The 12,306-nt window shown below is 38.9% G+C and overlaps 2 protein-coding genes across 5 annotated transcripts in view; one reads left to right on the forward strand and one right to left on the reverse strand.

Annotated features, from left to right (window-relative positions):
• LOC122989911 (ecto-NOX disulfide-thiol exchanger 2-like) overlaps positions 1–12,306 on the forward strand; it is a 196,242-nt gene that overhangs the window by 65,073 nt on the left and 118,863 nt on the right. The window lies entirely within an intron of this gene.
• On the reverse strand, positions 7,639–11,650 carry LOC122989912 (E3 ubiquitin-protein ligase TRIM21-like). Its single transcript, XM_044362954.1, has 2 exons — positions 11,573–11,650; positions 7,639–11,447 (listed from the first exon to the last, which is right to left on the reverse strand). Exons 1-2 carry the CDS (start codon positions 11,579–11,581, stop codon positions 9,810–9,812), a joined length of 1,647 nt encoding a protein of 548 aa, XP_044218889.1. The 5' UTR covers positions 11,582–11,650; the 3' UTR covers positions 7,639–9,809.

Below are 12,306 nucleotides of genomic sequence, written 5' to 3' on the forward strand. Positions count from 1 at the left end.
ACAAAACTTTTAGATTTGCAAACAAAACTTTTGGTTTGGATTTAACAAAACGAAAGTTTTGATAGGCATTTTAATCACAAATTAATTTTACATTTTTTTGATTGCAATGTTGATACTTTTGCTCTCAAATATATGTTTTGATTGCAGACCTATTCTATTTGATTGCATAATAAAGACACAGAGGTACCTACATAGTGGTTGACTTCAGAAAAAAAAAATGCGGTAATGACGGTAATGAGCTCAACCCTGTGGTAGGCATCACATGACCGTGGAAATGTGGTTATCGTCACAGCCCTAGGTGACGTCATGCCTTGCTACGTCCATCTTTATATACATGGTCTATGGTGCAAAGTGCAGCTAATCCAGCTATGCAGTCCCTTTCAAACTGAAATGCAGCTAAAACTTAAACAGTTTCTGGCATTTTTACTGCTGGACCCTGCTTTTCTCTATTTGGCTTCCATGTCTGTCTTTCCTCCATTGCAAGGTCAAAACACAGCATCAGGTTTTGGCGTAACAGTGATAAATGTCCGTGGACATGTTCGCTACATAATGGTTCCGCAGATTAAATCAAACGTCAAGGAAAAGTATTTGAATCGAAGATTTTTATTGTTGAATAACTAATTGAGTAAACGTTTCAGCCCTATACTGTTACATTAGCCAGATGTGCACAGCATGTAGTGCCTGCGTAGAAAGCATGTGTTTAGCACAGCAGTAGCCAGAAAGCTAATAATATATCAGTAACAACAGAATTCTACAGAGCATTGTTCCATCAGGCTAATGAGGATGGCCCAGTAATGGCAGATCAATGATTACAGATGATTAGTGTTCTCAGTGCCGGCTATGACTCCAGTGTCTATCAGTTGTTGCTGCTTGCTAACTTGAAGTCACTCCCTGAAGGACCAGCAGCTAAATGATGGAGATCTAAACAGCTGGAGCTGTGGATTTACTGGTTTACAGGGTCTGAGTCTGTCTGACTCAGGGTCGTCTCCAGTCTCAGTCAGGTCCTCCAGCTCTCTGAGGACGACTGATGGAGCACCAACTCATTAGCAGCCATGTGGATTTAGTCTCATTAAGGAACCCTAATGGATAGATTTATCTCATTACATTTGGCACTTCATTAGATACACATACTGTAGGACAAAGGCATAACACCAACAGAAACACGGACACATCCACACAGTCACACACATTTGTCTTTCTATAGTTTTGAGGACCCTCATTGATATAATGCTTTCTCTTAGCCCCTAATTCTAACCTTAACCATCATAATTAATTGCCTAACCCTAACCCTAATCTAAACCCAATTCTTAGACCTCAAACAGCTCTTTGAATTTATGAGGACCATCCAGACAATGCAGAAATGTTCTCACTGTGATGGTTTTAAACTAAAATTTGCCCTCACAAAGATAGAAAGACATGACACATACACACACACACACCACATAATGTATTTTTCACATATTGTCATTCATTAATGCAGTGTAATTACCGTGACCAATGTACTGAGAGTCTGTATTCATAATCTAATAAACTTTGACACAAGTGTATCAAACAAGAGAATGACTGGAAGGAAAACCTCATTCAGAGCCTGCAGAGACCTGAGAGGTCCCAGATGTCTTGTTACCCGAGGAAGTTTCAAGTTGTCATGTGCATTAGAGTAAAGGCATATTTTGGTATTTTTTATTATTAAACAAGACGAGGAATCTACAGCCAACGGCTCGGTGACAACTTACTTAGCACTGCTTTGAAGCTAATATGCTTACAATCACAACGCTAACATGCAGATCTAGCAGGTATACTGTTTACCATGTTCAGCATCTCAGTTTACTGTGTTAAGATTTGCTATTGAGCACTAAAAGTTTAAGACATTTAAAAGTTTAAAACAACGGCACATTTTGAAATCCGATGAAAGAATTGGAAATTTGTTTATACACCAGCCTCTTTTTGCATACAAGAGAGGAAAAAATCTTAAAGATATTGCAGGCTTTTCAGATTCACCCTGAAGTCCGTGATAATGTGAATTCTCCTCATTATTCATGTGCAATAACAATAACAATACCTGCACAAAAGAGTTCAGGCATCCCCATTCAGGACAGACCTTTAATGTAAAGGCATGTATCACATATGCCACCAGTGGGGTTATTTACATGCTGAAATGTCCATGTGGCTTGATATATGTGGGGAAGACAAAACAACAATTGAAAATTGCGAATTCAGAACACATGCACACGTGAAGCACTTTGGATACATAAATTAAACACACTATCAAAACATGGACTGAATGAAGACCTAGACTTCAGGTGTTTCCTTACAAGCTAAGCTTAACTGTTATTATTTATCTTCTATACAATTTGTTGGAAGTTGTAATGGAATTTGATTTGTTTCTTACTTTGGCTGGACTGATTTATGATTGTACTACAATGTGTAAAGCAAACAGAGGTAACAATACAGATGATGGCTTGATTACTGAATAATGTAATTATCCTACAGGATGCCTTGTGTAATGTTTGAAAATATATAAAAAGTGGTTTTCCACCCAATATTCCTGTTTGGCCCCTGATGAAGATGCAAGCTGAAACATTGAGCGTTGATTCAGCACAATGCTGTTTGAAAGTTGATTAAATGAGCAAGTCTGTGTGCGGTCCTCCTCCTTCAAGCAGTTAAGAGTTCCAAGGCTACCAGCACCAGCAGAAATTTGATGTGATTTAGGTGCTTCTTCATTTGCAATTTAGCACTAAACACAAAGTACAGCTGAGGCTGAGGGCTGTCAGGAGCTCTGCCGCTAGCATGGCTAAAAATATATATATTTTTTCCACTTTCATTTTTTCAGTTTTTACAATAAGAAAACAGAAGCGGGGAGGTCTGGGGCACAACAGTACGCAAAAAAAGGGAGAAACAATCATAGGTACGTTCCACAGAATTCAAAAAGTGTCAGGAAGATACAGAGAGATATGACTACTCAATGTCTATTTGGTAGTAACAGTCCCATTTGTTCCAGTATGCATCCCCCTTCTCTTTTTGAAGTCGAAGAGTGCAGGCAGATAGAGTTGATTATACTAATGAGGGCAGCGATGGTGGGGGGATTCTTCTGAAGCCAGCATTTAGTTATTGTTTTTTTACTTGCAACTCTAAATATCTTCAAGAGATATGTGTCGCTTTTACTAAGACCTTGAGGGACATGTCCGAGGTATAGCTCATTGAAAGAGAAACCAGTGTCCAGGTCCAGAATCTCTGATACTAAATTTCCCACTCCCTTCCAAAAAGGCTGAACATATTGGCATGACCAGATAATATGTGCATGGTCTGCCGAATCTGATCCACACTCCCTCCAGCAAAAGTGTCGTGTCCCACTTGATTTTGATTTTTGATAAGGGGTAATAAAGAAACGGGTCAGAGTTTACCAGCAAAAGTCTCTCCAAAGAAATGAACTTGTAGTAGTAGACTGGGTTTCCCATGCTTTAGCCCACATGTTTTACCATGTTTAGTTCCTTTTCCCAGCGTTCCTTTATGTAATCTGTTGAGGATTTATTCATTGAAGTGATAGCCTTGTATAGTCTACTTACGATGCCTTTGGTGTTTTTTGAGTTGTATGCATCAATAAATACCTCAATTATTTTAGAGGGTTCCAAAGAGTCACGGCTCTGCACTTCCATTAAAAAAAAGTTACGGAAGTATAGGCACCGAAAAAAATCTCCTCTGTCCAGCTCTCTATCCTTAAAATCATTAAAGTCTCTGTTTGTTACCATCCGACACAAAGAAGTTATGCCCTGCTTAGCCATCCATCTGTATCTGTGGTCCAAAGCTGCTGGGAGAAAGTGTGGATCGTATGCAGGCCAGCACAGCAGCTTCATCTCTCTGTGGAGATTGAACCTCTTAACCGCTTGTAACCACAGTTTCACTGAGAAAGCAACCCACTGATTTTGGAGCTGAAGTACTTCACTTACTCTGCTGAGGCATCCCAGTGCCAACTGTATAGGTGTGTCCATTAAAGACAACTCGATCTCTTTCCATTTAGCTTCATAAACTGGGTTACACCAACACCACAGGGGCCCCAGCTGAGCTGACAAATAGTAATCTTTAAAACAAGGCAGAGCCATGCCCCCCCTCTCCCCGAGCAGCTGTTGAATATCTAACCCTGGGCCTTTTATTATTCCAAATGAACCTAGACAGATGCCTATCCCATTCCCTAAACTGTTTCAGAGGCACTTCCATGGCTAAAAATATTTAACTGCATTTTACATTACATTACATTTTACATTTTTCTGCAAAGCACTTTTGTCAACACCTGTTGTTTTTTAAATGTGCTCCATAAATAAACCTGACTTGACTAAAAATATATCATGCAACATATCAAATATACTGTATATCTTATTTTCATGTTATCCTGTCTGCAAAAGTGCACATAGTTAAAGGGAAAATTTGCCACTTTTTATGTGATGGTAAATGTGGTCAATTGAAGCAAGAAATTCCTGACTGAGAAAGCTGAGCGCCTACATGTACCAGGATGCATTGCGCACATCCTGTCCAATCAGATACTAATGTTCTTATGGACGCAGCTGACAAGTACAGTAAAATACGAGTACTTTACTGAGACTACAAAATGTGTTTCCTCATTCATATCGGTGTGCAAATATCATAACACAAACAGCGCACTGGAATTGTGGATCAGTGCAAACTTAGCGAGAGTTGCACACACATTTTGGACTGACAAAGCATAATGAGTCGCATACGGTAAGTTACTATCTACACTCATGCCAAACTTGTTTGTATGTGTATGACAAGCAACATGGATGATATTTTAAAAATGATATAACATCAGGAGCCACCGTTTAATTCTGCACCTATTTTGTAGGTAAATTTGGACTTTTTTCAGTAAAAATGTAACTTAAATGACTAGTTAACAAGCAATACATCACCAAGTATCGTTATGTTAAATTGATGTCTTTTTCAATGGTGTTACTCACTTATCTGATGAAGAGGGCTTTGCGGTTTCATTTTGGCTATCACCCTTGGAGTAAAAGCTTCTCACGTCATACTTTTTGGTGAAGTACTGCCTGGCAAATGCTATCCCTCTCCCCGGGGACTTCCTATCTGAACAGTCGGTGCTGAAGTGCCAGGAAGGGCCTGGATGTACCTGTTAGCAGCCGCTGCGCTAAGTGTGAGTTAAAGTGTGATATAATATTGTCAGAAAACAAAGTTGGGTTTACCAAAGCCCCGCAGAGTTTGTTGAACCGCAGAATTTTAAGTCTGTCTCCATTTTTTCTGACTGTCCATCCTCACTAGTCAGCGGGTCAATGGTGCAAAGCTCCCCCAGCTGCAGCACGTCTATTTCGGCAGCAACTGTACCGTAGCTCTGTCCTCCATACTCTGTTTTGTGTGACACCATAGCACTATATTAGGCCCCATAAATCCTAAAAGTACTGCAACATCTCTGCTCTGACATTATTTTGTAAAGCTAGTTGTTTTTTGTGTTAGATTCAGCTCTTCTGGATGAATCACGGATAAACTTAGCAGCTTAACTTTAGTTTAGCTGCAGCTGTGTTGCTCCAGTCTTTGTAGAATCAGACACTAAATCCACAAACTGTAGTGTCTGATTCTACAGGGTGATATTCAACCTTGTATCATGACACTAGTTTTCTTCTAAATATGCTGATATTTTAAAGTATTTAGTAGTATGATATTTTAGTGTCTGCTTTTCCCCTATCGCTGGCGTAACATGGTAGATGGTAGACACTACAAATAACAGTCTGAGAGTTGAAATAGCCTGTAGTCCTTTCGGGGACCAATGATGTCACTGGTTTCCGGAAGAACAACAGATTTTGAAGCTGTGCCCCTGAGACACAGACAACATTAAAAAAAAAAACTGTTATTGTTTTTCATACTATATCCCTAATTCAGATGGATTGAGATAAGGCTGAAAATCAGCAAAGTGGTCCTTTAAGACTACAGTAATGATACTGAATGCAGCTTAATGGACACAAATTTTCAAAGGTCTGTAGGTGTCTATCTCAACCATGTGACACCAATTGTCACTATACTTAAGATTAAGTATAAAATTAGGCTACTAATGAATCAAATTAGTGCATTTAATATGTAGAAAGTCATAAATGAAGGTACCATGCACTTTAATAGAAAGCTTTGTGTCATTGGGTTAGGATTGTCAAACACATTATGATCTTTTTATGCACATACAGATTTCATTATTCACTCTTGCACTTCTTCTCAGCAGTGTCTCTTTTCAAACAATGCATAGCAAAGATGGCCTCAGAGCCCCTGCACATCCTGCTTGAATTATCCTTTTTCTAAAAATCAGCAGTCCAGGATGGCCTTATCTCTGCTGTTCTGTTAAAAGTAAGTGAACAGAACGAACAGTTAAAAAGATGCTGGTGTTTTGAGGGAGCATGACTTCATTCATTTACTGGATCAATAGCAGTTACACATGATGTGTTGGCTTCACAATATGCACCTGCACTGGAAGCATTTAGCCACAGACATGTTCGCACAGTAGTACTGTGATTTTTTTTTAATAAATAAAAAGTTTCCTGACATAAACCTTAGACTGCTTAAACAGTCTCCAACACCTATTATAACAAGCCTGTTTCCATGACAATATTAAAATGGACCAGATTTCAATTACAGTTATTATATTTAAACCACAACTGACCATTTTGAGGCTTTTACTGCAGTTAGTTCAGCATTAGATGATGTAGCATAAAAAATTATACTGTCAGTCATGAATTGTGAAGAAAAAAGAACATTTTAAAAATACTGAAAAGGGCTAATTTGCATTGTAACAGTTTCAGTCTTCTCACAATACAACCTCAAGCCAATTAAACCTTGACAGAGCCACAGTAAGAAAAGATTGTGAGTGTAGGAAAGCTGATCTAAGCTTTTCAATATTTTGAATACTTTTAGGAAAAGACAAGTGACTGTTGCTTTTTTATAGTTTGGTCGTCATGTAGCTTTTCAGAATTCTTGCTGTCAGACCAACTAACAATTGACTGATTTATTAAGTAGTCAATAAAAAGAAAGATCGAACTCTGATGATGTTGAGCAAGCTGTCATGCTGAAGTGTCCTTGAGCTGGGTGATGAATCCCCACCATCTTTTGCATCTGGTGACATAATAAAAGGTTGATTTCAAATCAAAAGTTCCCCCGTAATACCTGTTAACCTGTTGACTATTGTAAACGGTAAAACAAATCTTTTAATGCTTGCATGACAGTAACCCAAGATTTCTATTCATGCAACATCTACATATTTCCCATTGTGTAGATAACCTGTTGTCACTTTAGACATGGCATGCAATTATCTATGTAAATCATCATTAAAATCTCATTCCCCTGTTTGTGAAAGGCTGAATTAACATTGTTTTTGTTTTTCAAATTGCAATGGGGAGAAATGTAATGGATTATTTTGTGAGTGGTGGTTGCAAAATTGCAAACTGAATGTTGTGGGAGTCTCAGGCTGTCAAGAGAGTCTCTAATTTGTGTTTATATTTCGCAAAGTGACAGATGCAGTTTAATTTCATATTGGAGTAATTCAGAGTTCTTTATCTGTTGCCAGAATTTTGTATATAAGAGACTTTATCAAATGTTTGGTCCAAAATAAAGAAATCAAGTATATCACTTATTGCAATTCCTCAAATCTCTTTTTATTTTTTTCATCATTATGTTTTAGTCACATATGAAATAGTGGACATCAGATACCTTTCTGTCTATCAACATGTGTACTGTTCCATATGTACTAGGGTAGCACCTTACAATCCATTCATTATCAATTAATCTGGTGATTATTTTCACTAACCTGACACGCCAGATGGTTTGTTACACAGAACTATCTGAGAAGTCTTCCTTGGAAACCGTTTAGAAAAAGGCAGGCACTTTCAAAAAGAATACTTGGCAGGTGATTGGATGAACCATCTGTCTATCACCGTCTTACCTTGCGAGGCAGCTGGATACATGAAAGCACACAAGAATCCTCATGGGACACTGATAGGATATAAGCACATAACTTGAAGCCAGGCAAGATGGATTCTCACATGATCTCATGATGTCATGACCTCACAAATCCAGCTGTCTTGCAAGGTATAATTATATTTTTATCATTAAAAATTTAAAAAAATGTATGAAATGTCATCTCAATTCCAAAGGTGACAGTCATAATAAGTCATAAATTAGAGACAGATTAAAAATGCATTCATAACACTTTGTACATGAGCTGAATCACAACTCCAAATTCAAGAACTAAGCAACAATCAATCAATAAATCAAACAAAATCTGGAGCTCACTGATAATGAATCAATAAATCAATCAAAATCAAAGTAAATTAATGGTAAATTCATTCTTCAGTCAACTTATACAAATATGTAAAACATGGATACTCAGATCAAATGTTTCACTGAGTGTTATCAGTATCTAAGTTTTTCTTAAGCATGTCAAGCAGCTTGAGAGTATTCATAAGCAGTTAAAAGTATTTATCAAACATGAACAGTGATTCGTCTAAAAAGGAGTAAAAGTCAAGTAACAGAAAAGTTAAAGGCACACAATCAATAAAAAATCCCCGCACTAACGAAATGCTTGCTGGATCTATATGTGACTCTGGACTCACTGTATAAAAAACAATGTCTTAAATTTAGCTTTTCTGCCCAGCAACTGTGCAAAGTTCATACAGAGTTCAAGTTTCCTTGATGCATCTCAGCTGGGACAAAAACTTGCCCCTCCCCTCCTAAATGCGGCAGGTTCATTAATTTCCATCCTTTGCTGAGCCGAGGGACCTATTGTTACTCTCCTAACCTCCTCAGCTACTTTATGTCAAAATTAAAAAGAAGATTAAAACATACAACATCATTTGAGAGACATGACAAAATAGATACACAACTAAAAGAAACAACAACAGAGAATTAAAATGTATCCACCAGTGAACAGATAATATAATTGTCTTTGCTCAATAAACAGTTGCTTAAGTCCCCTAATCAGGCAGATTTGCTGCATTTGAACCACAGCCTGCACCTTGCAGGTTTACCTAATTTTAATTAGAGGACATGGTATTATGTGCCAGTCAGACTCCAGTATTTTGGCTGATCCATTCAATAACTACCCTTTCATCTAAATAACATTTATTTTAGGGAAACAAGTCATAGAGAACATAATTTCATATCCTGAGCCACATTAGAAAATCTGAATCTCCAGAGCTGTTTAATTTATTGTATTCGATTCTGTATGCTGTTGTTGTTGTTATTACACCAGAGTGCTGATTTATTTTCCATTGCAGGTTCAGTATTAGGGGTCACCTTGGGTAGTGCTGTCAGGTGGGTAGACAAGTATTTTGTGAATACAAAAATAGTTATTTTTACCAGCTGCAAGTACCAAGCCCATCCATCATGTGATAAATATACAGTCCTGATATATGGCACTCATAGCAGAACAAAACAGATACTATAAATAATTTGTGAATGACCCAGCTCTGGTACTGGTATGGCCCTGTTGGCAGATAAAAGCAGCATTAAAGTATCAAAATTAACAGCCAGCTCATAAAGATATGTTTTTGTAATTTAAGAATGGCTGTATCAGTGTCCCCCAGAGTTATGTGTATATGCGTAGTGAGCGTCCTGATGGCAGAATAGAGAGTCTGGTGGAGATCTACAGCTGTCTGTGTGACAGGCGATACACAGTGACACACAGGATTGACACTGATGGATGGGAGAAACAGAATGACACACTGGAAACACAGATAAAAACATTTCAGTGTTCTGACATTTTGATCTCTCTACAACTCTCTCCCCCTCTTTCTTTTCAGCCATCAGTTGTTTCAGTTGTTGTATTTTACAGGCGTAATGATCAAGGGGGCTGAATTTTTGCCGCCGTCGTTCACACAGGGGCTGAAGAATGGAAAAAGCTTCTCGGTGAACTTACATCTGGTGAAGGAGAAGATGTGAGCCCTGCTGTCCACATCATAAAAGGAAACCTGACCCTTTTCATAATCAACAAATACTCCAACCTTTTGTGGCGTCTCCTTCACACGGAGTTTAACAGCAGGGCCTGCATTGGCAGTAAGCTCATTTCCTTTTCTCAGCCAAATAGTCCAGTATCCATTCTCGGGGCTCAGTCTTATATCCCCCTTCCTGTTAATTGACTGGTTTGCAACCCCCAAATCCCACTGAGTCTTGTCTTTAACCTGTGTCTCATAGTAAAATTTCCCTGAGGAGAAGCCCTCCTTTGCAAAAATGTTATAGACTTGATCAAACCTCCCTGGTTTGTTTGGGAGATTCCTCCTCCTGTCTCCAAGCGTGACTTGTTTCCCATCCTCAGAAATGATGAGAAAGGGGTTTGCTGTGTCAGGATCCAGAGTCACATCCACGGCGTGCCTCTTTAGTTCTTTCAACTCGGGATCACACACCATCCTTATTTCTCTAGTTACTGTCTCCTCCAGGGCGATCATGGCTCCCTGCACAGTAAACTGATCACTGTCAACCATCACATCAGACCAGTCTTTAACCTGGGGCGGAGTGATGGTAAGATGTGAGATATTCTCAAGGAATTTAAAGGGATCGTTGGTGAGTGAGACCTGATTAAGCTGCTCATTTTTCTCCTTTATTTGTCCAATTTCTCCCTTCAGTTCTTTAATGAAGCCTTTTGCCTTTGTTTCAATTTTTTTCTGCTTTGTCTCAATTACCTCAGTCAGCTCAGCTTGGCTTCTCTGTATGTATTCCACCATAACTGACATCACATGCATGCTGCAAGACAGTGCCTTCTCTGCATTATTTTTGCTAGCCTCCATTGAGTGTTGAATCTCGTCAATTTTTTGCTGACGTGCCTGGATCATCTGATCCCTGCCTTTCTTTTCTATTTCCAGCTTGGTCATCCTGATTTGAGCCTCCTCCTCTAGAGTCACTATGTTATGGGTTTTATGGTCACTTTCTTTACAGCTTTCGCATAAAAACATTTCATCCACCCTGCAAAACAGCTCTAATGGCCTGTTATGGTTCTCACAAATCCTGCTCTCCAGATTCTCAACTGGATTGATCAGCTTGTGTTTCTTCAAGGCTGAAATTCTCTGATGAGGCTCCAGATGTGTTTCACAGTAAGACATGACACACACTAAGCAGGACTTCAGGGCTGCGCTCTTTGCCCCTGTACACACACCACAGAGCACATTTCCATTTCCTGGTTGTTCAGGGTTACCAGAAAATTTCTCTTGAACCGACCTCTTGATCTGCGCCGCCATCTCTTCAATGATAATGTTAACCCGAAGCATTGGTCTGGTGTTATATTCCTCTTTACATAGTGGACACACATAGACAGTGTTATTAGTATCCCAGTAGCCTGTGATACAGTTGAGACAGAAGTTGTGCCCACAAGGAATAGTCACGGGTTGAGTGAACACATCCAGACAGATGGAACATTGGAAATTCTCCACAGCCATTAGACTTCTGGCAAGAGCCATTGTCTAGAAAAATGTGATGTGAAATAGTGAAAAGAGTTAATCCAGGTTTACTGTACAGTTGTCAGTGTATGAAATGCACTGATTTACATTCAAGACAGGATTGCAAATATGGTAAAATGCAACTTTACCTGAGGCATGTAGGTTTTTCTTTCAGATGTGTAAAGGAAAATAAAAACAAACGTCTCTCTCCGTCTTTCTAGTTTCTCTTTCGGTAGTGAGGTCAGAGTACCAGTCTCCTCCTATTTCCTTATCTAACTGGAACAAGTTAACCCTTTATTGGCTCAATTCACTGGTGACCCACGTTTAGTGTTCTTTTGTTTTTTCTTTCAGATCCACTCTAGCTGCATAAGATATGTTGTTTACTTGTTGATGTATCCACACTGCTTTAGAAATCTCTCTCATCAACAGTATTCACAATTGAAATGAAATCTCCAAGGCAACACAACATGCTAGATTGTAAATGAGTTTGTATGCATGTATGTGCGTGCATTTGCATTACATGAGAGCGCTTAGTGACAGTATCTGCACAATAAACTGTAAATACACTCGTCCTGCGCTCTCTCCTCTGAGGAAACAAGGCTTTGAACACAATAGCTTCCCAGCATCCTTGAAGGGCTTTGTCAGAGCTGAAAGAGTCTCTGTTTGTGTGGAGGTTTCAGCACGTTAGCTGCATTCATGCATGGCTGAATGTATATATTTTGCTGAATGTGGGTTCATCCGCAAAGTGGGCTTTGCTGGAAGGTATGCTGATGTTAGGATCTAAAAACTGACTGATGGTTGATAAATTGGAAAAGAAAGTGAGTTATATGTTGTACTTAATCTTCCAGTGACAGTTTGTTATGTCAGTTAAACTCCATTTGTA

This window comes from Thunnus albacares, chromosome 10 (assembly GCF_914725855.1).
Source record: "Thunnus albacares chromosome 10, fThuAlb1.1, whole genome shotgun sequence".
Taxonomy (NCBI): Eukaryota; Metazoa; Chordata; class Actinopteri; order Scombriformes; family Scombridae; genus Thunnus; species Thunnus albacares.